At 41.1% G+C, this 25,256-nt stretch overlaps 1 protein-coding gene across 4 annotated transcripts in view; it reads left to right on the plus strand.

Moving 5' to 3' along the window:
* RELN (reelin) overlaps positions 1–25,256 on the plus strand; it is a 749,731-nt gene that overhangs the window by 481,356 nt on the left and 243,119 nt on the right. For all 4 annotated transcript variants that reach the window (XM_075857310.1, XM_075857311.1, XM_075857308.1 and 1 more), the window contains exons 15-19: positions 8,055–8,183; positions 9,254–9,363; positions 11,481–11,547; positions 12,167–12,400; positions 18,358–18,519. In XM_075857310.1, coding sequence (XP_075713425.1) covers positions 8,055–8,183; positions 9,254–9,363; positions 11,481–11,547; positions 12,167–12,400; positions 18,358–18,519 — 702 coding nt within the window. The remainder of the gene's footprint in view (positions 1–8,054; positions 8,184–9,253; positions 9,364–11,480; positions 11,548–12,166; positions 12,401–18,357; positions 18,520–25,256) is intronic.

Raw genomic sequence — 25,256 nt, forward strand, 5'->3', positions numbered from 1 at the left:
GGTAGTACTGGGTTTTTTTCTGAGAGCGAGAGCATGCTCAGGTGTAGGAATCTGTTTAGGGAGCTTTTTTTTAACTTTTGTATGCGACCCGAATGGATTACTTTGGGTTTTAGGGATTTGAGGAGCATGGGGCTATGTGGAATCGACGGGTGTTTTTTTTTTTCTGGTTCTTCTTTTTTGAATGTCATCTAGAATATTGCCCTGGAACGTGAGGTGACTAGCAGACAAATTTATAACTTCAAGGTTGTGCAAACACTACCCATTGGATGCTCCCACTAACTGTGTGAGATTCATTTTAAAATAAGTTCAATTGGTATGCTTTAAAAACATAACAGTATCAAATTAAAAAACAAAAAAAACAACATCAAGGTGCTTCAAAATATTTTCTACATGAGTCCGCTAATACTTATATTTGTTCTCTTCTTGAAATTGCTAGACTAGTAGCCGGGAAATAAATGTGTCTATACAATCCACAAAAAAGTATAAGTTTCCCTTTACTCCTTTGTATATTGTATATGACACCTTGTTCCAGCAAATGGAACTACCTTGATTATATTTTTTGTTTTCTAAACCAGATACTACTGACAAATACGAGCTGAGCTCCCTGCTGCACTTGGTCTATAATAGCATATTAGAGCATCAATCATTAGACTACATAGATTGTGATTTAAAAACTACATACATTCATACAACCTCCCCACTCTTCTTCCAAATGTACAATGGTCCATAAATAGAGTCCATAGTATGGGATACAGCAAAGGTCTATTTAAGGGGGATTTTTCAGGGAGAAATGCCTTGGGACAAGAGGAAACAGAAGGAGGCTCAATCATCCCTCCAGGCAAAACTCAAAGAAGCAGAGATCAGATATTTACATAATCCAATAGATGCTAACAGGGATACATGGGAGTGACTTCAAACAGAATTTAATAATTTGGTCATGAAAAAAGTACAAAACATGCATAGGATACAGGGTTGTAAGAGATTTATGGAGCAGGAACTATCAGGAAAATTCTTAGCCAATCTGATTAAGAACCAGCAAAAATTGTCTTTTATACCGTATATTCTGGCAACAGATGGAAGAATTTTGGAGTATTGTTCGGACGTCTTCCAAGAATTTTTAGCATATTCATTATATATCTTAACCCCTTCCCGACATATGACATACAGTTACGTCATAGCCGGGTAAGGGAAGTATGGAGCGTGCTCACGGAGTGAACCACTCCATACAATGCGGGTGTCGGCTGTTTATTACAGCCGACACTTCAGAGTAACGAGCGGCATCGCGCTCGAGCGCGATCCCGCTCGTTTAACTCGTTAAATGCTGCGGCTTAATAGATGTCTGTCAGAATCACGATATACTGCAATACATTAGTATTGCAGTATATTGTGCAAGTGACCTAACGATCGCTGGTTGAAGTCCCCTAGGGGGACTAATAAAAAAAGTAAAAATTAGTTAAATAAAGTTTTTTTTTGTGTAAAAAAAATAAAAAGAAATATTAAAAGTTCAAAAAAAAACCCTTTGCCCATTCTCCCCCTACAGCATAGTAAAAAAATAAAAAATAAACATAATTGGTATTGCCGTGTCCGTAAAAGTCTGAACTATTACAATATATCATTATTTATCCCGCACGGTCACCTAATCTCCCACAAAAATCAAATAAAAAGTGATCAAACCGTTGCATGTACACAGTGGCGGATTAAGAAGACCATGGGCCCTGGGCTGTTACCCAAACTTGGGCCCCCCTTCTCCACCACCACCCTGCCGCGCCGTAACTATTGCTAACACTACCTAAACACTAGTACACAAAGTAGGCACATTATGCACAAAGTACACACAGTACACAAAGTACGCACATTATGCACAAAGTACGCACATTATGCACAAAGTACACACATTATGCACAAAGTACACACCGTACACAAAGTACGCACATTATGCACAAAGTACGCACATTATGCACAAAGTACACACAGTACACAAAGTACGCACATTATTCACAAAGTACGCACATTATGCACAAAGTACACACATTATGCAAAGTACACAAAGTAGGCACATTATGCACAAAGTACGCACATTATGCACAAAGTAGGCACATTATGCACAAAGTACGCACAGTACACAAAGTACGCACATTATGCACAAAGTACGCACATTATGCACAAAGTACGCACATTATGCACAAAGTACGCACATTATGCACAAAGTACACAAAGTAGGCACATTATGCACAAAGTACGCACAGTACACAAAGTACACACATTATGCACAAAGTACGCACATTATGCACAAAGTAGGCACATTATGCACAAAGTACACAAAGTAGGCACATTATGCACAAAAGTACGCACATTATGCACAAAGTACACAAAGTACGCACATTATGCACAAAGTACACAAAGTAGGCACATTATGCACAAAGTACGCACAGTACACAAAGTACCACATTATGCACAAAGTACACAAAGTAGGCACATTATGCACAAAGTACACAAAGTACCACATTATGCACAAAGTACGCACATTATGCACAAAGTACGCACATTATGCACATTATGCACAAAGTACGCACAGTACACAAAGTACCACATTATGCACAAAGTATGCACATTATGCACAAAGTACGCACAGTACACACATTATGCACAAAGTACGCACAGTACAAAGTACGCACATTATGCACAAAGTACGCACATAATGCACAAAGTACGCACAGTACACAAAGTACACTGTAATGGCAGGGGGTAGGGAGACGGACAAGTGAGCCCTAATCTACCCGCCACTCTGTCCCTGCCTACTTGCAACGACCTGCCCTAGGCGACGGGGTACAACTGGGCGGCGGTCCCTGCGCTCAGTAAGTGCACGACAGACACGACAAACATACAAAGGAACACAAGCAAGGAAAAGGGGCCGTTACCCACGGCAACACCGTGAGCAACCAGAGTGGTGAACGAGCCGAGTCAAGCCAGGAGTGTGCGAGGTACAAAACGAAAAGCAGAAGAGTAGTCGGTAAGCCAGGGTCTGTATGGAGCAGGATCAAAAATAGCAGGAGCTGTAGCTGGGCCAGGAAACCACAAGGAAAGAATCACAAGCACCGAGGAACAGGAAGTGCAGGCTTAAATAGACCGAGGGCGGGAGCTATCTGAGTCTGGCCAGGTTGCGATAGGCTCTCCCACTCCTAAGCCTGCCAGCCTGAATGGTGGAAGCAGGAGTCAGTCTCAGGGATGTATTCTCAGGTGCTGACTGATTAGTTCTGGGAGTTAACCCCGAAGCTGTGCCTGGCAGATCCTTTACATACACACATTATGCACAAAGTACACAAAGTAGGCACATTATACACAAAGTATGCATAGTACACAAAGTACACACGAGTATGCACATTATACACAAAGTACACCTTGTAAACACATGAATATGGACATTAAACATACATGAATATGGACATTAAACATACATGAATATGGACATTAAACACACATGAATATGGACATTAAACACACATGCACTTACCTTTTATGTCTTCACTGCAGCTCTTCTCCTGCTCACAGCACAGAGCCCGCCGAAAGTCTCCCCTCCCCCATGTCCCGACAGCTAGCAGCAGAGGAGAGATGTTTAGAGCAGGGAAGGGGGGTTGGAGGGGGAGCTTCTAAAGCAGCACTGACCACGGCTGCTAAGTAGAAGCGAAGCTCCCCTCGCCTGACAGGTGCGGTCCTGGCACCGGGGCTCCCTCCGGTGCTAGCGACGCCACTGGGCATGAGGGGGTTCGGGCGGTCATAGGCCCCCTGGGAGCCTTGGGCCCCGGGCGACCGCCCGAAACGCCCTAATGATAATCCGCCACTGCATGTACACCAAAATTGTATTATTAAAAACTACAGCTTAACCCGCAAAAATAAGCCCTCATACCACTTAGTCGACGGAAAAATAAAAAAGTTATGGCTCTCAGAATTTGGCGACACAAGATAAATTTTCTTTTTTACACTTAGGTTTTTACTTGTAAAAGTAGTAAAATATAGAAAAAACTATATATATTTGGTAATCGTATTGACCCACAGAATAAATTTAACATGTTGTTTTAATTGCACAGCGAATTCCGTAAAAACGGCGCGCAAAAAACCATGGAGGAATCACGTTTTTTTTCATTTTCTACCCCACAAATAATTTTTTTCCCGTTTCCTAGTACATTATATGGCAAAATAAATGGTGCGTCAAAAAACTACAACTCGTCCCGCATAAATCAAGCCCTCATAGTACTATATCGACGGAAAAATAAAGACGTTATGGCTTTTGGAATGTGGGGAGGAAAAAACGAAAATGAAAATCTGAAAAAGGGCTGCGGCGGGAAGGGGTTAAGGTCATGGAGGTTTATAACTACCTGAAAATGGTTTAGTTTTCATCTTTCTCCATTCATCGGAGAGAATTGTTAGATCACCCAATTTCCTTGGAGGAATTGAAAAATGCACTAATGGCCAGTCCGATAAACAAATCACCTGGTATTGATGGAACATCAAGATATACTTCTTTCTCAGATGTTACAAACGTATAACTGCTGCCTTGTCGAGGGGACCCTGTCGGCGTATATGAAGGAGGCATTGATCATTCTTATTTTGAATCAAGATAAGAATCCCCTTTTCACAGATTCATATAGACATATTTCATAGTTAAATTTTGATACAAAATTACTGGCTAAGGTCCTCTTTACAAGGCTTTACAAAGTCCTTCATGACCAATGGGGAAATATCTTGAGTAAATCGGGTAATGAAAACGTAAGAAATTTATTCTTCAACTTAAAAATTAAATGTTCTAATATGGGAGGTCACTCTATACTATCACTCGAAGCGTTTGACTTTATCGGATGGAAATTTTTGTGGACTGTGTCAGAGAAATTCGGCTTTGGGCATAATTTTATTTCTTGGATAAAGTTGTTGTATGCAGATCTAAAGGGACACAACACGGCTGTTCCTTACACCCCCCCCCCCCTCCCCTCCGTTTTGCCTTAGCTATTAAGCCCCTCGTGCTAATTATTAGAAGTAAGAAAGATAGAGGGATTTAGATATGGACAAACTGAGATATGATTCTATACACCGACGATATGTTATTATTTTTTGGCAATACCATGAAAGGGATCTTAACAGTTATGAATATCTTTGATAAATTTTGTCTGTTTTCTGGTTGATGTATAAACTGGCAGAAGTCTCTTCTGTTTCCAATTGGCCCTGGTACATACTCTCTGAAGACTCCTTTACAGGTTATTGACAAAATTCATCCTTCAAATTTTTGGTCTCTAGAAGGGTCCAGGACTTTATAAACTAAATTTAATCCCTCTTATTCATAGATTGAAAGCTAAAGTTAAAACCTGTAAGAGTATTCCAGTATAAATGGCTTCATTTTTTAAAATGGTGATGCTATCACAGGTTATTTTTGTTATTTGAAATAGTGCATTCTGGATTACACTAAAAATTGTTAAAATGCTTGATGCTTTGATTGCAGAATTAATATGGAAGCGGATGGGCCTCTCCTATCTTCATTGTCCAACAGAAAAAGTCCTAAATATGTTCTATTATTAATCAACAAGCATGAAACTAGAAACGGGGGAGCCCCGGAAAAAATGGGCAGTCGGCTCCAGGGCTCTTAAAATATCACATCTTAGCAACAATATAAAAGAAAAAAAAAAGAAAAATAATATATATAGCCCCTTGTTTATATAGCCCTTCGTTTTTCTACCATAGCATTCCAAGAGCCAGAGTTTTTGTATTTTTTCCTTAACATGGCCATGTGAGGGCTTCTTTTTTGCGGGATGAGCTGTAGTTTTTAACAGCACAATTTAACGTACCATATCATGTCATCATCATATTTATTGCTTATGTTTAAATGACACCCTTTGTCCTTATTTATCTTTAGTTCAAAAAGAGCTATAAATATTCAATTTTATATGGGGCCCCCAAGGATAGCTGCCCCTAAGAGCAAAGTAAAATCACCCAGTTTTATTTAGCATTGTAAGGTGCTATTAGTTAGGAATTGAATTCCAATGTTATGTGGGTACTATAAGCAATATTATGTGGGCTTATTAAGGGAGTATTATTTGCATATTTTTGGGGTACTATATGGTATTATGTAGGCTGTATATGGCAGCCTTCTATTGCCACTATATTTCAGTGTTATGTGGGCTCTAATTACGAGAAAAACTGTCAAACAATGGCTTCTATAAAAAACGCCCCTGTTATTAATATGTAATCTTTCCTTTATCCCCTGTTACTTTAGTATTTAGGGATGTATTTGATTATGTGTGGATTAGACAAAAAGGGGTTATATAACTTTTAAAAAATATATTTCAATATCAGTGTTATGGTAAAAAAAAATACACTTACTAAGACACTTTCATTAGCAAAGCTGCCCAGGAGCTGTTTTCTGAACTGCAGTCACGTGATGCACTGGCCACTATTTACATCCAGGCGCAGTGAAGTTTCGTATTTTATCTGGGTCCACAAAATATGAAATGTCACTACAGCCCTCTCAATAGGAACACCCCCAAATGAAAGGTCATAGATCATGTGATGATTCCTGTTACCAGTGCAACGCCACCTGAAGCCTGCATCCTCGGACAGTTCAGCTATCATTCTACCACTGCAGCAGATCGTTGCTCTGTTTGTGTCCTACTGTATGTATCAAGTGTTTAATTGTCTTCCCCAGCCTTCCCTCTCTCGCATTCATCTGACTTCTGCTTCCCCCCACGTATTCCACCTTTCTGGAATCCAGTATCTGATGCCTCCCCCCTCGCAACGATTTTTTTTACACGAATCGTGGCAAAAAAAAACGCATTTTGACACGACTTGTAAGACCAGCAGCCAGTCTGTAGCTGTTGTACTACAGTGGTCGTGTTCAGAAGCTGCTGAGGGATACGGACAGTAGGAGGGAGGGCTGTCCTTGAAAGGAGGGACTTGGAAGTGGGGATTCATGGGAAATGTAGTTTCCACACTTTCATTTAAGCAGAGAGGGACCACCCATCATTTCGGCAGTGGTACATGTAAACAACAGAGCCACTGCCAACAATCAAAACACAGGAGACAGCAAATATTTAAAAAAAAATACAGATATAGGAGGCATTGTTAAGTAAAATTAATGGAAATACAGGTTGTATTTTTATTTTTTGACAAGTCGGATTAGGGCCTATTCACATCAGCGCTGGCTTTCCGTTCCGGGGTTCCGTCTGAGGTTTCCGTCGGGTGAACCCCGCAACGGAAATTCAAACTGAAACCACAGCTTCCGTTTCCGTCACCATTGATATCAATGGTGATGGAAACATTGCTAATGGTTTCCATTGGTCACCATTCCGGCAGGTTTCCGTTTTTCCGACGGAAACAGAAGCTGTGGTTTCACTTTGACTTTCCGTTGCGGGGTTCACCCAACGGAAACCTCAGACGGAACCCCCGGAATGGTAAGCGAATGCTGATTTGAAACAGGCCCTAAGGCTTCTTTCACACTGGCGTTACAATCAGTTTACCTCTCTTCCATCAGAGGAAGAGGGGACCGATACATTAAACGGAGAGCAACGGTTCCGTTAAAATTACCATTGATTTCAATGGTAATTCTTTTGTATCAGTTGCTTTCCGTTTGTCTCCGTTCACTAGGTTTCTGTTTTTTTGAACGGAAACAAAAGTTCTGCAAACGGCACTTTTGTTTCCTTAAAAAAACGGAAACCTAGCGAACGGAGACAAACGGAAAGCAACTGACACAAAATAATTACCATTGAAATCAATGGTAATTCTAACGGAGCCGTTGGTTCCGTTTAATGTATCGATCCTCTCTTCCTCGGATGGAAGAGAGTTAAACTGATAGTCACGGTAGTGTGAACTTAGCCTTACACCTTTAATAATGTGAGCATATAGCATTTCTTGGAACAATGCAAACTTTGTCATATTTCAACTACAGTATATAAAAATAGGTGGATTATCTTTCATGAGACTTTGCTATAAGCAGTATATTTGTGTACCTTTTTTTATAGATATGAAACTATAAATTTCTAACTTTACCTTTTTTTTCTATTAAATGTCAATAGTGTTAGTTTGGAATTTTCAACCAATCATGGCAGAACCTGGTCTTTATTGCATTCTGAATGTCTGCCTGAGCTTTGTGCTGGACCTCATCTCCCACACAGCACCATATACTCATCTGAGAACTACAGTGGGTAAGAAAAATTGGATACTTTATCTTGAAAATATAACTTTCAAAAATTAGTTTTAATCAACATTCACACAAATATTGCTGCAATAACTGATCCTTCTGATTTTCCCTAATATTCTTTGGAGATGTGAACATATGGCCTCAAGCTGCAGTAATACAATTTTTTTTATAAACAATAGAAAATAAATATATTACTGTCCTCTCAGAAAACAGTATTTATACAAAGATAATCTAAAAAAAAAAGTTACGGATTTGCTAAAATAACATAAAATTTCAAATTCCCCACTGTTGGCATGCCAATTATTTATCAGATCAGAGCCTGATATGAGCACTGCACCAACAGCGCAGTCACCACTGTTCTGACAAAAGTGATCAGATCAGTCTTGCTAGAGCTCTTGTATCAACCTCTGATTGGCTGCTCTCATGTAACTCAGGCTATGTGCACATCACATTTTGGCTCTACGTGTTTGTCAGGAAAGCTTCCAATGTACACGCTAAACCTGTCCAAAGGGCTCCATTAACCCTACGGAGGCCAATAGATCCTCCGTCGGGCCGGTATACGGCTGGTATGGATCACGTATGCAACTGTATGGCGTATGTCACAAATGCACGTTTAACCTATACGTCATGTAAACCTCTCTTCATTCTGGGCTTAGGAGTCCAGTGGGCGGTCCTGCTCAGTAATTAAGAGCATTTCCTGTATGACTATGAATACAGAGATAACTGTCAATCAGTGATTAGGACTGCCCACTGGACTGCTAAACCCAGAATGAGTAGAGGTTTAAATGAATAATTTACAAGTTCTACTGAATCTTTTGCTACAAAAATACATATCAATCTGCTGAGCTCCTCCTGCTCTATAACATGTTCCCCGCAGATTGGTTTGCATTTTCAATTTGACAGGTTTCCTTTAAACTAAAGGGACCGATTGTGATGAAGCTATTTGAGCTGTTCACTAATGTATTACCTAATATATTCAGAAACGTGAACCATAGTTTCATTATAAGAGCATGGTAGGCTTAATTTTCAGTCAATGTGTTATTTAATATTAATGTAGATATTTATATTACTCAGGTGGAATAGGATTACAATCCCTCTTCCAAATGCAGCACTTACCAGAGACACACGACTACGATGGAGACAAAATGGACCTGTTGTTGCGAACATGTGGGCACTTGATAACAGTTAGTATTAAATTCATACCTAAAAGCAAGATATAGAACTCTACTGTGGATGTAAGAATTTAAGTTTCTATTATTTTTTCACCATCTACACTTTTGTGTACATGGCGGATGGTAAATTAACTGGATATGTCCAGATGTAGGTTCATGAGAATACAATTTGAGTTTTCTTACTTCTGTATCAAATATAAGGGAGTATCCCAAAATATAACTTTTATGATGTGTCATCGATAAAAAAAAAAAAGTCATATAAATGGGTGCCCAAATTAAAGGTGTTCTATCATTTCTATTATTTTAAACTAATATTATAACACTAACAGAGCACATGAGGTATCCACCGTGTTGCAATTCATTAGATAAAGACATACTCTGTCAGGGTATGTTCACATGCAGTGGTTTTCAGTCGTTTTTCGGGCCGTATATGTCCTGAAAAACGACTGAAAAATCGGAAGCAGAACGCCTCCAAACATCTGCCCATTGATTTCAATGGGAATAACGGCGTTCTGTATCGACGGGGGTGTTTTCACGCAGCCGTTTGAAAAACAGCCGCGAAAAAGAAGTGCATGTCACTACTTCAAACGTTTATGGAGCCATTTTTCATAGACTCTATAGAAAAACAGCTCCAAAAACGTCCGTTAAAAACGCCGCAAAAAACGCAATTTTGATTAAAAAACGTCTGAAAATCAGGAGCTGTTTACCCTTGAAAACAGCTCCGTATTTTGAGATGTTTTTTATTACCCTTACAATTACCCTGTTGTTGTTCTGCTGGCCTTGACTTCAGGGGGGATAGGTGCATAGATTCCTATAAATGTGTCCCACTCGATGGCTGTGTTCACATAAACAACTAATTCACTATACTCACTAGACTCCTTGGTTCCCAAAATGGGCACATTAAAGTATATAAGAATAACTGTGAGCACTAAATGTGCTTTTTTCCTTACTGATTTTCTGACCTGGTCACAGGTCATTTATCAAAATGAAAAAGGACAAACCACATTGCCTCTAGTATACATAGTGTTGCAGTTCAGAAGAGATGGTGTATACAATAGTTAACCTAAACATACACTTGCGACAGACTGCACAATTTTAATCAATTCTCTTGCAACACATGGTTTAATACTTTAGTAGTTTATGGGGGAATGTAACAACAGGAGGTAAATCAACAATGTGTCTGTTGCTGGCTTCTGATAGCATGCCGCCAGCTGAGCTGCTGATTACGGAGGTGGTGTGTGAATTTAATAAAAGGCATCAGCTCTTCTGACACACAAACAGCCATGTAACTCTATGTGCAGCTTGCTAGATAAATGCTTATCTGAATATTTATTTCATCACTATTCTAGAAACATGGGTTGGGTTAGATTACGTCCAGTTGGTCTACAGTAATCAACATGGCATGCATAAATCTCAAGGATATGATAAGAAACTTTATTATTGTAGCACCCTGGTTTTAAAGGGACTGTCTAGTCAGGGGACTGAACAGTCATGTAAAAACCCTTTTAAATCCACAATTTAAACATTTGAAATTAGCAATATGATGGCAGATTGCTTTTAATATCACACCGCATTTCCTTGGACCAGGCTATCAACATATCAACATGGTACTACTAATGTGACAAAGAAATGAAATAATTATGTCCCTGTGACTAAAAGAGCAGAAATGGTACTTAGCAGAAGCAACATCTAATTTCATCTACTTGTCTTTCAAGTTAAATGTGTGATGTATGGATGATTTTTCAAGCGTAAATATTTCTGTATGATGTAACAAATAAAAAGATATACAAATTGCGGTGTATACAATATAGTTTTCATTATTTGCTAGAGACCTAGAGCTGTATACCTTAAGATTTACTGAACACGTTATTTAGTAATGTCTAAAAAAAAAACATTTTGACAGTAGAGATGAGTTTCTCAGATACTTAGTGATTTAAGGTGGCGGAAAGGTCACTGGTGTGCTAAGCAAATATTTACGGGTCCTGTGTTGGAGTGCCCCTGAAAAAATATATCCTTTTCATCCAGCACCCTTACCATGGATTTATTCTCACAACTTTCCCAGTTGTAATCAGAGTCCACCGTTCTCTCATCACAAATCAACTGACGTGTAAATGAAATTTCTGTTACAGTTTATATTGGACCATCTTGTCTGAAATTCTGCTCTGGTCGAGGACAATGTACAAGAACTGGTTGCAAGTGAGTGTCACATATATCTTGCAAATACCTCATCTGGTGTTGAATTCACTTATTACTGCAGTCTAGGTCAAGACCTCCCTCATGACACTTTATCTTGAAGTGATGAGATTTTTCTTTATTGATTTTTGCTGAGTTTTTATTGTGTAATCATTCTTGTCATCTGCCTTTCAATCACATTTAAAGCATGATAGCATATCTTTATCATATACTGGTATCATTATTTGTATAACAGTTTAAATGTGTGAGAAGCTAAACTATGTTTTAGCTACAATGTTGTTGTAAACTGAGTATACGTGTATATGCAATTTCTGTTAAGATTTTATACGTCACAAGGAATATATAAATATATATATATATATATATATATATATATATATATATATATATATATATTTACACATATCCTGTGTAGTAAATTCAATATGTGTTTGCCAACTGTGCCATCATTTGAACTGGCATTGCGATGCACACTAATTATATGCTTGAAATCTTCTAAGCTGTGGTAAGAACACAACAAATGCATATTTTCTTTTTTTCTCAGAATACCAACTTTTTAAATAATGTGTCAATTTATTGTAGCTACATTTCAAATTTAACTGAACATTTTTTTACATTACAGATGTGAACCTGGATTTTCAGGACCAGCTTGTGAAATGGCTTCACAGACTTTCCCAATGTTTATTTCAGAGAGCTTCACCAGTTCCAGGCTTTCTTCTTACCACAATTTCTACTCTATCCGTGGTGCTGAAGTTAGTTTTGGCTGTGGTGTTCTTGCTAGTGGCAAGGCTTTGATTTTTAACAAGGATGGAAGACGGCAGCTTATTACTACCTTTCTTGATAGCTCACAGTCCAGGTGAGTAAGTAGGAGAGCTGCAAATCTACCAAAACAGCTCTAGTTTACACTTTATTACATCACGTTTGCCAAAGGAAGACAAATCTATCATTATATGTTGGTATGTTGTCCTGGAAACATGTGTCGGTACAATTTCAAAAGAAAAAGTCAAGAATGCAAACATTCAACATTTTATATTTATTTTGAGAACATTTGTTATTGAGAAACATATACACAAAGTCTATTAGCTAAGGCTGGGTTCACACGACCTATTTTCAGACGTAAACGAGGCGTATTATGCCTCGTTTTACGTCTGAAAATAGGGCTACAATACGTCTGCAAACATCTGCCCATTCATTTGAATTGGTTTGCCGACGTACTGTGCAGACGACCTGTAATTTACGTGTCGTCGTTTGACAGCTGTCAAACTACGACGCGTAAATTGACTGCCTCGGCAAAGAAGTGCAGGGCACTTCTTTGCAACGTAATTTGAGCCGTTCTTCATTGAAGTCAATGAAGAGCAGCTCGCCTAGCTTTTTCATAGGATACTCAGGTTTCGTGTATAGATATAATGGCTGCGATGGGCCTCCACTTAGCCCTCAGGAAATGCGTGCAGCTTATACCGTATTAGTTTAAGTGTCAATTATAGACCGTCATATAAGGGGTGTGTGTCCGAAGTTGTTTAGAGGACGAGCTATCACCTGCAGCGCTGGAGGCAATTAGCCTACTGTTACCTCCCCCACCCACCCTCTTTTGCTGGTTAAATATATTAGACAAGGGTTTGCGATGCGGGATAGGGGGAGTTTCATAGGATTCTGCTAGTCTGTATTTCTGATAATTTTATAATGCGGTGATTGCCAGGCATACATCAGATGCGTGTTAATTTTCAAATCCTCTTAACGGCTAGGAGGTCGAATTTTTGGTTGATAGACGGTTATAGAAATCTTGAATACTTATATAGAAGGGTGTTGCATCGCTATAGGTTGTTCATAAGAGGTCATGGCTATTAGCACAGGTTTTGGGTTAACCTTCCTTGGGCTATTAGAAGCTGAGAGATGCAAGTCGGTTCTATCATTGCTTGTGCCTCCATCGCCTCCCCATTGGTAGGCGATGGAAGAAATGGTTTACTGTTTGATGATTATGTTTGCGCCCCCCCGTGGCTTTCCAGGTCCCCACATATTTAACAACCTTCCTTTACAGGTTTTCGTACCTTATAGGAGTCGGCCTTCGGGCCTCTTTCTTGTGTATCGTCTCATTCTCTTTTTTTTCTTGTCTCTATCTGTCCTCCTTTCGTCCTTTACTTTGCCTTCCCCTTCCCCTTCCCCTCCACCGCATGCCAGGACAGATATGTCGCAACATACACAAACGGACCTGACTATTGGCTCAATAAATGTCAAGGGGTTACACAGCCCTGGAAAGCGATCCATACTTTTCAATTTGCTGAAAGGCAAACATATACAGGTGGCATTCCTCCAAGAGACGCACCTATGCCAGCAAAAACCTTTTAAACTCTCTAACGCATGGTTCCCCAATGCATATCATAGTCTTTCTCCGGACACGAAATCCAGGGGGACAAGCATTTTGATCTCTAGATCTCTCCCTTGGGAGTTCAGGGGGTCTCGCAGTGATGAATTGGGACGGATGCTCTTGATCAAAGGAGTTATTGACTCTCAAGTATACACTTTTGCCTCTTTTTACCTACCCAACTCTGGTCAATGCACAGCCCTTGTTGGCTTTCTGAATGCCCTGGAGGAGTTTGGGGAGGGTACCATTGTTCTGGGAGGGGATTTCAATGTAGCGCTAGATCCCGCACTAGACACTTCCGTAGGTTCTTCTTCATTCTCGAGGGCGCATCTGCGCCGCATTATGAAATCATTCCACAAACATCAATTAGTGGACACGTGGCGTCTCCTACACCCAGCAGATAGGGACTTTTCCTTTTACTCCGCAGTACACGACAAATATTCCAGAATTGATCTTTTTTTCGTCAAACATCACTCGCTGCATTCTATACGCTCTGCTGATATTGACTCGATTTCCTTTTCAGACCATGCATTAGTCACCCTAACCCTCTCTCTACATTCCCCTCTATACCGCCAATCTCAGTGGAAACTGAACCCAACGCTTCTTTCGGACTCAGTTGTTACTGCTGATATCCAACGTAATATAGCTGACTACTTCGCAACTAATGCCACGGAGACCATCAATCCTCGCATTATCTGTGAGGCTCATAAATGCGTGATCAGGGGTATATTTATTAAACATGGAGCCCGCCGGAAGAAAGAAAGGGCGGTGGCCACGGTCTGTTTGCTGTCCGAAATTGAGATACTTGAGATCTCACACAAACGTTCCCATGACCCGGAGTGCAGGATCGCCCTCCTCCGTAAAAGAGAGGAACTGCGAACTTTATTGATGGCTCGAGCCAAGGCTACGCTTTCTAAATGTAAACGTCATTACTACGAATATGGCAACAAAAGTAGTAGGTCTCTGGCTAGAGCCTTGAGGACCCAACAAACCTAGAATTATATACCCTCTATAGTATCCCCCTTACAAACACGGCTTCGTTTGCCGTTGGACATAGCTTCCGCATTCCGGGATTTCTACGCTGCCCTATATAATACGGACTCTACCAATCCGTCTGTGGCATCCAGCGAATTCAGGTCTAACATTTCTAAATATATCGCAGATTCTGGTCTACCTGCCCTATCGGAAGATAACATTACTAGCCTGGAAGAACCACTTACCACACAAGAACTTTCATACGCTTTAAAGCACTCCCGAACAGGAAAGGCACCTGGCCCAGACGGATTCACAATTCAATATTATAAAAAGTTTCTGACGACCCTAGGCCCACATTTCCTAGCCTCCTTTAATTCATACTCGGCCTCCTCCCCCATTCCTCCTGACGCCCTTAGGGCGCATATCGCGGTGATCCCCAAACCTGGGAAAGACCCTACACAATGTGCCAGCTACAGGCCTATATCCCTCCTCAATACGGATATCAAATTGTTTGCCAAAATTCTGGCGGATCGTCTCGCACCATTGATTGGAGGAGTCGTTCATACGGACCAAGCAGGGTTCATGGCAGGTAGAGAGGCACGTGACAACACAACTAGAGCCATCAATCTGATCCACAAGGCCAAAATCTCCAATATACCTCTTATGCTTTTATCTACGGACGCGGAAAAAGCGTTTGATAGAGTCAACTGGACCTTTATGGAAGAAACCCTATCACGTCTGGGCCTTGGATCACATATGATGGGCTGGATAATGTCACTATATTCATGCCCATCCGCTCGAGTTCGAGTAAATGGCCTTCTCTCAGATGAATTTGCTATACACAACGGCACCAGACAGGGTTGTCCCCTCTCACCCTTGATATTTATACTGACACTAGAACCCCTTTTACGCCATATACGTGCGAACCCGGATGTGAAGGGACTAGAAACGAATATCGCAGCTAACAAGGTGGCGGCTTATGTAGACGATCTGCTTTTTTTTCTGACCAGTCCAACTGTCTCCCTTCCTAATCTCATGCGGGAATTCCAACGGTTTTCAAGTTTATCCAATTTTAAAATTAATTTCTCTAAGTCCGAGGCCCTGAACATCTCTCTTTCACCCCATCTTTCCGCAACCTTGAAACAATCTTTCAGTTTTAAATGGACTCCAACAGCTCTGAAATATCTCGGGGTTCGCTTAACAGCAGACCTGAGAGATCTCTTCCAATTAAATTTTCCCCCACTCCTTGCGGAACTTAAGGCAGATTGTGCCAGATGGGCCAAAGGCACCTTTACTTGGCTGGGCCGTTGTACCATCTTCAAAATGAATGGTCTTCCTAGGCTACTATATTTATTTCAAACCCTTCCCATAGCCATCCCAACGCAGTTCTTTAAAACGGTCAATTCTCTTCAGATTACGTTTGTGTGGAATGGTAAGACTCCACGTCTTTCCCGCACGCTATTGTGCCGATCTAGGGCATCGGGAGGACTGGCATTACCTGACGTCCACACCTACTACATTGCATCTCATCTTGCTCGGGTAGTTGATTGGTGCAGACATGCGACCGTTAAGTCTTGGGTGTCTTTGGAGCAGAGTTTTTACTCTATTCCATTATCGGCTCTTCCATGGATACACCGTAGCCAACTCAGGCATCTCCATCATCACCCTACTATAGGCCCAACACTAGTATGCTGTTATCTCCCCTCGGTAAGGACATCTTGCTTGCCAATCCCCTCCTCTATGTTTCCGATACTGGGCAATCCATCCTTTCCCACTGGCTTGACGGACCCAATTTTCCGTATATGGCTATCCCTGGGATGGTATCGTGCAGATCGGTTCTTGTCGGACGGTGAATGGCTTTCTGCTGCAGACCTGGCCCAGATGGCTGATCTCCCTCCGTTGGGACACTGGCGTTCGTTGCAATTGCGACACTTCTTAACCTCTATCTCAACCCCTATGTCCTACCAGGAGGTAAAGACTCCACTAGAGACCCTCTGTACAGGCTCTGACTTGATTAGACATACATTGTCCGCAATTTACAAAATTCTCATGGACCCCCCAGATATGCCCACTCCTACATACATATCAAAATGGGAAGAGGACCTGGGGATATCCCTCTCCCCCGCACAAGAGCAGCGTATACTCCTTATGGCTCAAAAAACTTCCATCTGTTCAAGGTACCAAGAGGCAAGCTTCAAACTACTCTCACGTTGGTATAGGACCCCAGCCCGCCTACATAACATCTTCCCCACAGTGTCCCCTATGTGCTGGAGATGTGGGCAAGACATTGGTACCCTCCTTCATACCTTCTGGTCATGTCCTCTCCTTACACCATTTTGGGAAGGTGTAAAAAGGGTGATAATGGAAGTCACAAATACAAATGTAACTATGGATGCGGCCTTATTCCTTCTTCATCACTGCGACATTCCAGCGAACAGGTATAAGCGTTCCCTGCTTCACTTTCTAGTGATGGCAGCACGTCATTGCATCCCACTACGGTGGAAGGATCCATCTCCCCCACACTATCCCTCTGGGTTTCACAGGTTAACGACATCATGCATATGGAGGACTTGACATCCGTTATTCATGACTCATGCTCCAGGTTCTGCCAAACTTGGACCCAATGGATAGTTTTTCAGGATTCGGACTCCTATAAAGACATCATTTGAGAGCCGCATCCCTTTAATCAGCCGGAATAACACCCCTGTCTATGGGATGCTGTGGAGGGCCCCCTCCTCCCCCCCTCCGTCTTCTTTCCGCTTTCTCCTTCTTTCCTCATTCCTTAGATTGGGAGCCTAGCTCCATCCTCTCTTTGGAGATTCGTGTTCCCCTGTCATTATTCCCTCTTTTTCATTCAGTATGCCATTGTATAACGATGTACTTATTGTTTTTTCTGTTCATTTGCTTTTGGATTATGTATTCTAAATGTACATTGCCTTGTTGTATGTTCCCTTTATGTTACAAAATGGACCTCTTGGGTCAACAAAATAAAGAATTAAAAAAAAAATGAAGAGCAGCTCAAGATTTACGAGCGTCACAGACGACTCGCAAAATACGAGGAGGAGCTTTTACGTCTGAAAACAGTCTGTCATTTCAGACGTAAAAGGCACTTCTCGTGTGCACATACCCTAAGGCTCATGAATATGGCAAAGTCCTGTGCACAGACGATGTGTGATGGCTGGAGTTCCTACAGGTCCATATTACTTACCCATAGGCAGTTCATGTTTCACCGCATGACACCATTTACTTCCATGGAGTTAGAGCAAATAAAATTGTGGGAATGCCTAGGTGCAGTATGGGCCCATGGCATACCATAGGTGCGGACAGGTAATATGGATGTGCGCGAGAGAAGATCATATTAAACGGATGGAACAAAATTTATTCTTACGTTATATTTTTTCTGATGGATGGAACAATCTTAGACAAATAACATGAACTGACTTTACCAAGATTAAAGTATTTAAGAATTTTATTCACAGATTTCTGCAGTTTACTTTACGGATCGGAAGTAAATCTGTCTTAAGTACATGCAAAGCCCCCAACAAGCCAGGAGAAGGTGTTTTACTCCACTACTCTCATGATAATGGCATTACCTGGAAACTGCTAGAGCATTATTCTTATCTTAACTATCACGAACCAAGGTATGTACATGTGTTTGTGTCAATACTTTAAAAAGTGGTCTACTCTTCATTGCTTGTATGGGCCTCCTATTATCATTATCCTCTAACATGTGTTTACTGCTACAGGAAACAGTTATTACATGATATTAAAATGTGTTTTGATCAGCAATGGCATCAAATATGTTCTCTAGCCGATCACATAAGCAATTTTGGCATATTTTTTTATCAGGTGTGTAAAAAAAAAAAAAAAAAAAGAAAAAGTCAACATAAGATTCATTTTAAAATGACAAAAATAAAGCATAGAACATCTTATTTTTCATTAATGATATTCAAGTGTTCACATGAAATTTCCTACTTGCCAGACACAAAACCAGAGTTATATAGTGAATATTATTTTACAGTGTTCAATTAAAGGAGTTTTCCGGGCATAACAAAAAAAATCTTTCAGCCGCAAATGAGATAAAATAAGTAAAAAAAAAAGACCATACTTGCTTTTTAAATCCCCCACTGCTGGTATGGACTGGCAGCGCTGGTTATCTTTCTCTCATCCCATTCAATCCCAAATATCAGAACTGTCAATTACAGTCTCATAAGTCCTCTGTCTCAGGATATCCATTAATTCCGCCCTGTCCTTCAGGCCCCACACATCCAGGCCCTTACCACCTCCTGCCATCTCCACCTTAAAAACATTTTTTTGAATCCGCTCTTTCCTTGGCCATGAGTCAATAAACATGCTAGTACATGCTGTCATCATAAACGACATCAACATCCTGTTCCATGACCTCCCCTCTTACACTCTTGCATCCCTCCAATCCATCCTTAAACCACCCTCCTGTCCAAAAAGACAAATTTACTATGCATTGGAAATATAAAGGGAAGTGACCTGCTGCTATGCTCCTTAATGACGCGGTTTCCATTACTACTTTCCGGTTCCCCATTTTCCGCTCTCCAAGATGGCCAACACAGTCTGAGAATTTGCTATGTAGAGCTTCTTTGGAAGTCTGAGACGCCACCTCACCCCTACTCCAACCTCTGTCTGTGCCCAACTCTCCCTGGCAGCATATAGCAATGTACTTTGTCACAGATCTTCCTTCCTTAGCAGGATGCGATACAGTCTGGGTGGTGGTGGACAGGTTGTCGAAGATGGCACATTTTATCCCGTTGACGAGCCTACCTTCTGCCTCTTGACTGGCTAAACTCTTCATCCACCACATCTTCTGTTTGCATGGCTTGCCCCTTCACATTCTTTCTGATCGGGGGGTTCAGTTCACCTTGAAATGCTGGAGAGCCCTCTGTAATCTCCTAGATGTGAAATTGGACTTTTCCTCAGCCTACCATCCCCAGTCCAATGGCCAAGTCGAGAGGATTAACAAAATCATGGAGAATTATCTTTGCCACTTCATCTCCATGCAGCATTATGACTGGGTACAACTTCTTCCATGGGCCGAGTTCTCATACAACAACCATACAAGTGAGTCCACTGCTTCCACACCGTTCTGTTTTGGCTACAATCCAGGTACCCACAGTTGTCTCTGCATTTGGGGACTTTCTACAGATCTGGCAGCAAACTAGTTCCACTATTTTGCTTGCAGTCGATCGCATGAAGCGAAAAGCGGATACTAGGAGAACAGAGCCACCTCAGTATCTTCCGAGTACCAAAGTCTTGCTGTCCTCAAGGAATATCCTTTTTGAAGGTGCCTTCATACAAATTTGCTCCCAGGTTCCTCAGACCTTTTGAGATCCTGCAACAAATTAACCCTGTCTCTTATAAGCTTCGGCTACCTCCTACCCTCAAGATCCCCAGCTCCTTTCATGTGTCCCTCCTGAAGCCTGTGGTCCTGAACCGCTACACTAAAACTGCTAGCCCTACAGTTGCTCCTAGCGGTTCTTCCAATGTGTTCGAGATTAAGGAGATCCTGGACTTCAAGAAAGTAGGAACAATAACTTTTTATTTGGTGGATTGAAAGGGGTTTGGTTCAGAGGAGAGGTCCTGGGAGCCAGAAGAGAACCCCAATGCCCCTACCCTCATTAAGAAATTCCTCTTTCGCTATGGTCTCAAGAAGAGAGGGCGTAAGAGGGGGGATATTGTAACATCCATGGCCGTGGACCGTCGTTCTGACTTAACCCTCGACGGCCGCTGCAATGGACTTGTGACATCTCTCTCCTAGGAAACGCCAGCACTCCGTTCCGCTCTGCTCTGCTGTGTCCAGCGGGGTGCACGCGCCCAACCTTAAAGGGCCACCTCGCGCACATGTAAAAAAATCAACAACTAGCCCATGATCACCCTGGACTATAAAAAGGGCTCTGCCCTTTTACTCCTTGCCTGAGCGTTGTGTATACCCATGTTAGTCTTAGCAAATGGTCCCTTAGTGTTATCCTGTTTCCGTGCCCTGCTTCCTGTATCCTGTGTCCCGTGCTGTTTTTGTTCCTGAGCTATAGAGTGTTGGAGTCGTGTTGTGCCATCTGTCACGCCTGCTGTCTCACACCACGTCTGGTGCCATCTGCCATACCTGATATCATCCGCCAAGAGTGGCGTCATCTGCCTTCATGTTCATCTGTGCCTAAGCCTCCACTACTGTCTGGACTATCAAAGGTACTCTTGTACTAGCACTGTTATTTGGCCAGCTGCTGCTCCGCTGCGGCAATGGGGCCTAGTGGGTCCACATACTCACGAATCATGACAGTAAGAAAGCACTATATATAAATAGTTTACATCTCTTATCCATTAGTCGACCAATTAGATCATCTTTCACCAGAAGAAATCTAATTCTCTAATATGCTGAGATTTAGGAAAATTATATCTATTAGGTGTAAAAATTGTTTCATTTTTGTACCATCCCACAGCTCTTCCAAAGAGCCAATTCTACAAGGAAAAATGAAAAAGCGATGAGACGAAGTTCAGCCAATTTCAGCTTAAGAGGCGACGTTTATATAATATATTTACCCCACATTTTTATGACTGTGCTTATGGAGTCTAGACCTAAGTCAGGGATTCCGCACTGGCCCGTTATTGGTTTGACTAGAATACCTTTAAGTGATGGTTCCCCCATTTGCGTCTATTCAATATGCACCCAGGGTTCTTCAATTACTTCCTGTCAATAGAATTGTAAAGGTTCTAATATTGCCGCAATTTGGTAGCTCTAGATTTTGGGAACTCCCATTCCTCCCATATTCGTACAACTAAATATTACATGATTTGATACTCTTGATCCTTTAGAGCCCCAAACAAATTTGAGAGTCAGATCACTTATTTCCTTAAAGGGAATGTGTTGTTAGCAAAAAATGTATTTTTTTTTTAGTTAAACAATTAGTGTGTGGGTGATTAAACATTAATGTTTTTTATTTTTTTCACGAGTCAGGAAATATTATAAATTGGATTCAATTTATAATATTTTCCATTGCTGGTCACTAGATGGAGCAATTCCAAAAATTGCAGCATTGCATGTGGTAAAGCAACCACATTGCTTTATGCTGCAAAATTGGGAAAAAATCCCTCGCTCTAGTGAGCTCTCAGAATCCCCCCCTCCTTTATCCTGGCTAGTGCCGGGAGAAACGAGGGGATTGAACGGTCTAACCTCCTACACTGTGTGTCGCCATTTTTTGAGCTAACACACAGTGTAGTAGGTTAACATACACTAGTAAACACACAGTAAAACACGAACATACATAGAAATCACTTACCTGCTCCAGTCGCCACCGCTCCCACCGGACCGTCCGCTCCGTCTGCTGCCGCTGCTCCATGTGCACAAGTCCGGAAGCCGCGACCGGAAGTTGTAATCTTACTGTCCGGCCGCGACTTCCGGTCCACAGGAAAATGGCGCCGGACGGCGCGCATTTCAAATTGGACTGTGTGGGAGCGGCGCATGCGCCATTCCCACACAGACGGCGTACACCATAGTGGATGGAACGGGCCCCGTTCGCAGTCCCTACGGGACTGGAGCTGCCGTATTCCATGTATGTATGTGTCGTTAATCGACACATACAGAAATGGAAAAAAAAATGGCAGCCCCCATAGGGAAGAAAAAGTGTAAAAATAAAAAAAAGTAACACACAAACACACAAATAAATGCAAACGTTTTTAATAAAACACTAACATCAAACTGATATAAAAAAAAAATTTGTGGCGACACTGTTTCTTTAAGGCTAAGTTCACACTACCATTGTCTCCCATTTAGGTCTCTTCCGTCAGAGGAAGAGAGGACCAAAAGTCCATTCCGTTTGAATTACCACTGATTTCAATGGTAATTATTTTGTTTCAGTTGGATTCCATTTGCCTCTGTTCGCTAGGTTTCCGTTTTTTTTCACGGAAACCAAAGTGCTGCAAACTGCACCTTTGCTTCCGTAAAAGAATGGAAACCTACCGAACGGAGACAAACGGAATTCAACTGAAATAAAAGAATTACTATTGAAATCAATGGTAATTTAAACGGAAGCGATGCTTTCCTTTTGGACTTTTGGTCATCTCTTCCTCTCCGTTAGAGACCTAAACAGGAGACAACTATAGTGTGAACTTAGCCTAATTAAGGATTTCGGGAATAGGAGTGGAATACATCTAAAAGTGTATTGTATGAGTTGCACTATATTCATCTTGATAACATTATTTTTTGCAATCCAGGAAAAGACAGTTCTCCTATATTATGTGAGTTTATCTAAAACCTGGGACCTTAGCTTATAAGCATTGTGCCTGATACGTAGATGAAATAAATATTCCAAAGTAGGCAAAACACTTTTCTGTCCATTCATATTGGAACTTCTTTTTTAGGGAGTCCCTGAGAGCATCCGAGCAGTGTATTCCCAAGATTTGGCATTTTTTTATTTAGTTTATAATTAGAGACCTTTTTACAAGCTGTCATTGAGCATTCCAAATTAGAGCATGTAAGTATAATATCATCAGCGTAGAGGCCAATTTTAAATTCTTAACTATAAGTTTGACAGGAATAAGCAGGTGTGAGTACAATACATGTAATTGTCCTGCATCCAATCCCATCTAAATACTTGTGTGGAAGGTTGCTTATATAAGGCTGGAAATAAAAAGAATGTTAACAGAGCTGAAGAAGAATTCAATTTCTTATTTTATTATTACATTATGTCTATAGGTCTAGGATAGTTCTTTAAAGTCCAAATCAAAACCACAAACCAGTATTTACATTAGCCACAAAATTATTTTTTTAAAGAAAAACTCCTTTATGTAAGGCTTAATCCTTTACAACATAGTTAAATTAATTAGGCAATCTCTTCTGATATTTACACAGGTAGATTACAGTGTAAGCAAATGATGAACCTTTTTTTTATTGATGTGGGCAACAATCCACAGTCAAGCAATCTTTACAATGTACTATTAAAGTACTGATGAGTCTGCTAAGGATTTATTTCCCTTATGGTAGAGTACTAGGGGGATTTATTATGCACTGCTTTCAGCAAAGGATCCATATATTTCACATAATGAAAAGGAGCGAGACATGCATTATGCATCATTCGGATCACACACACGTCTGTTTGTAGGCTGTGTTAAGTATTACAAAGTGTGCTCGCCTCATTCATAAATCTGCCATCAAAATGATGAAATTCCCTGACTTTTAATACTGTAATCTCACAGCAACATTAATAAATATCATTTTTTATTTACATAGAAATAACATTACATAGAAATAAAGGTTATAGAGACTTATTTTTAAAGCATTTCTTTGTAATGAGAATTGCATTAATGGTTGAGATGTTACCTTCACCATTATATTTTAGATTTGACCGATGTAATTTCATAAATTCTAAGCGTGAAACAAAATGAATGTAGTATTGAAAATGTAGTTGTAACGGCGTGGGCTGTGGACCCACTGGGCCATACCGCGTAGCGGGATAGCAGCTGGCCAAACAGGTATAATGCAAAGTCTATAGTTTTGAAAGGGTACCTGAGGCAATGTAGACAGTAGCGGTGGATTCAGGCTAAGATGAGGCTCTGACAGTAGACAGACACCCAGCTGGGTGCGACACAATAGATGCAGTGGAAGGCACAACACGACTCCAAGTCTTGAAGGCACAGAGGCATGGTAACAAGGGATACAGAGTACAGGCAGCAGTAACGGGAAACACTAGGAACTGGAAAACATTAGGAGACCATTTGCAAGGACAAACTTAAGGTAACACAACAACGCTCAGGCAAAGATCAAGAGGGCAGAGCCCCTTTTATAGTGCAGAAGTATTCTGGGCTAATTGTAGCTATTCTGCAAACAGTGCACTGTTTATTGCACTGATTGGAGAATAAATTCACTTTTCTGAAAACATCTGTTTGGAGTGCTACCTCTCTTTTCTACTTCCTGTTTGGACATATATGGACAGTGACGTCAGGGGATCCTCCTGGACCGGATTCCCCGGCCAGAGCTTTGCCGACGCTCAGGCTGGGGATTCCTCTGCTGGACAAGCCCCTGAAGGGTGTAACAGTGAAAATGTACATACAACAAAACATTGCAAGTGCACAATTAACTACAACTATGGGGTAATGAAATTGATCATACACTAGATAAATTCTTTGAGGGGTGCAGTTTCCAAAGTGGGGTCACTTGTTGGGGGTTTCCACTGTACTGGTACCTCAGGAGTTCAGCAAACGCAACACGGCCCCGAAAACCATTCCAGCAAAATCTGTGCTCCAAATGGCGCTTCTTTACTTCTGAGCCCTGCCGTGGGTCCAAACAGCAGTTTATTACCACATATGGAGTATTTCCGTAATCGGGAGAAATTGCTTTACAAATGTTGGGGTGCTTTTT

Source organism: Rhinoderma darwinii, chromosome 3 (assembly GCF_050947455.1).
Source record: "Rhinoderma darwinii isolate aRhiDar2 chromosome 3, aRhiDar2.hap1, whole genome shotgun sequence".
In the NCBI taxonomy this organism is placed as follows: domain Eukaryota; kingdom Metazoa; phylum Chordata; class Amphibia; order Anura; family Rhinodermatidae; genus Rhinoderma; species Rhinoderma darwinii.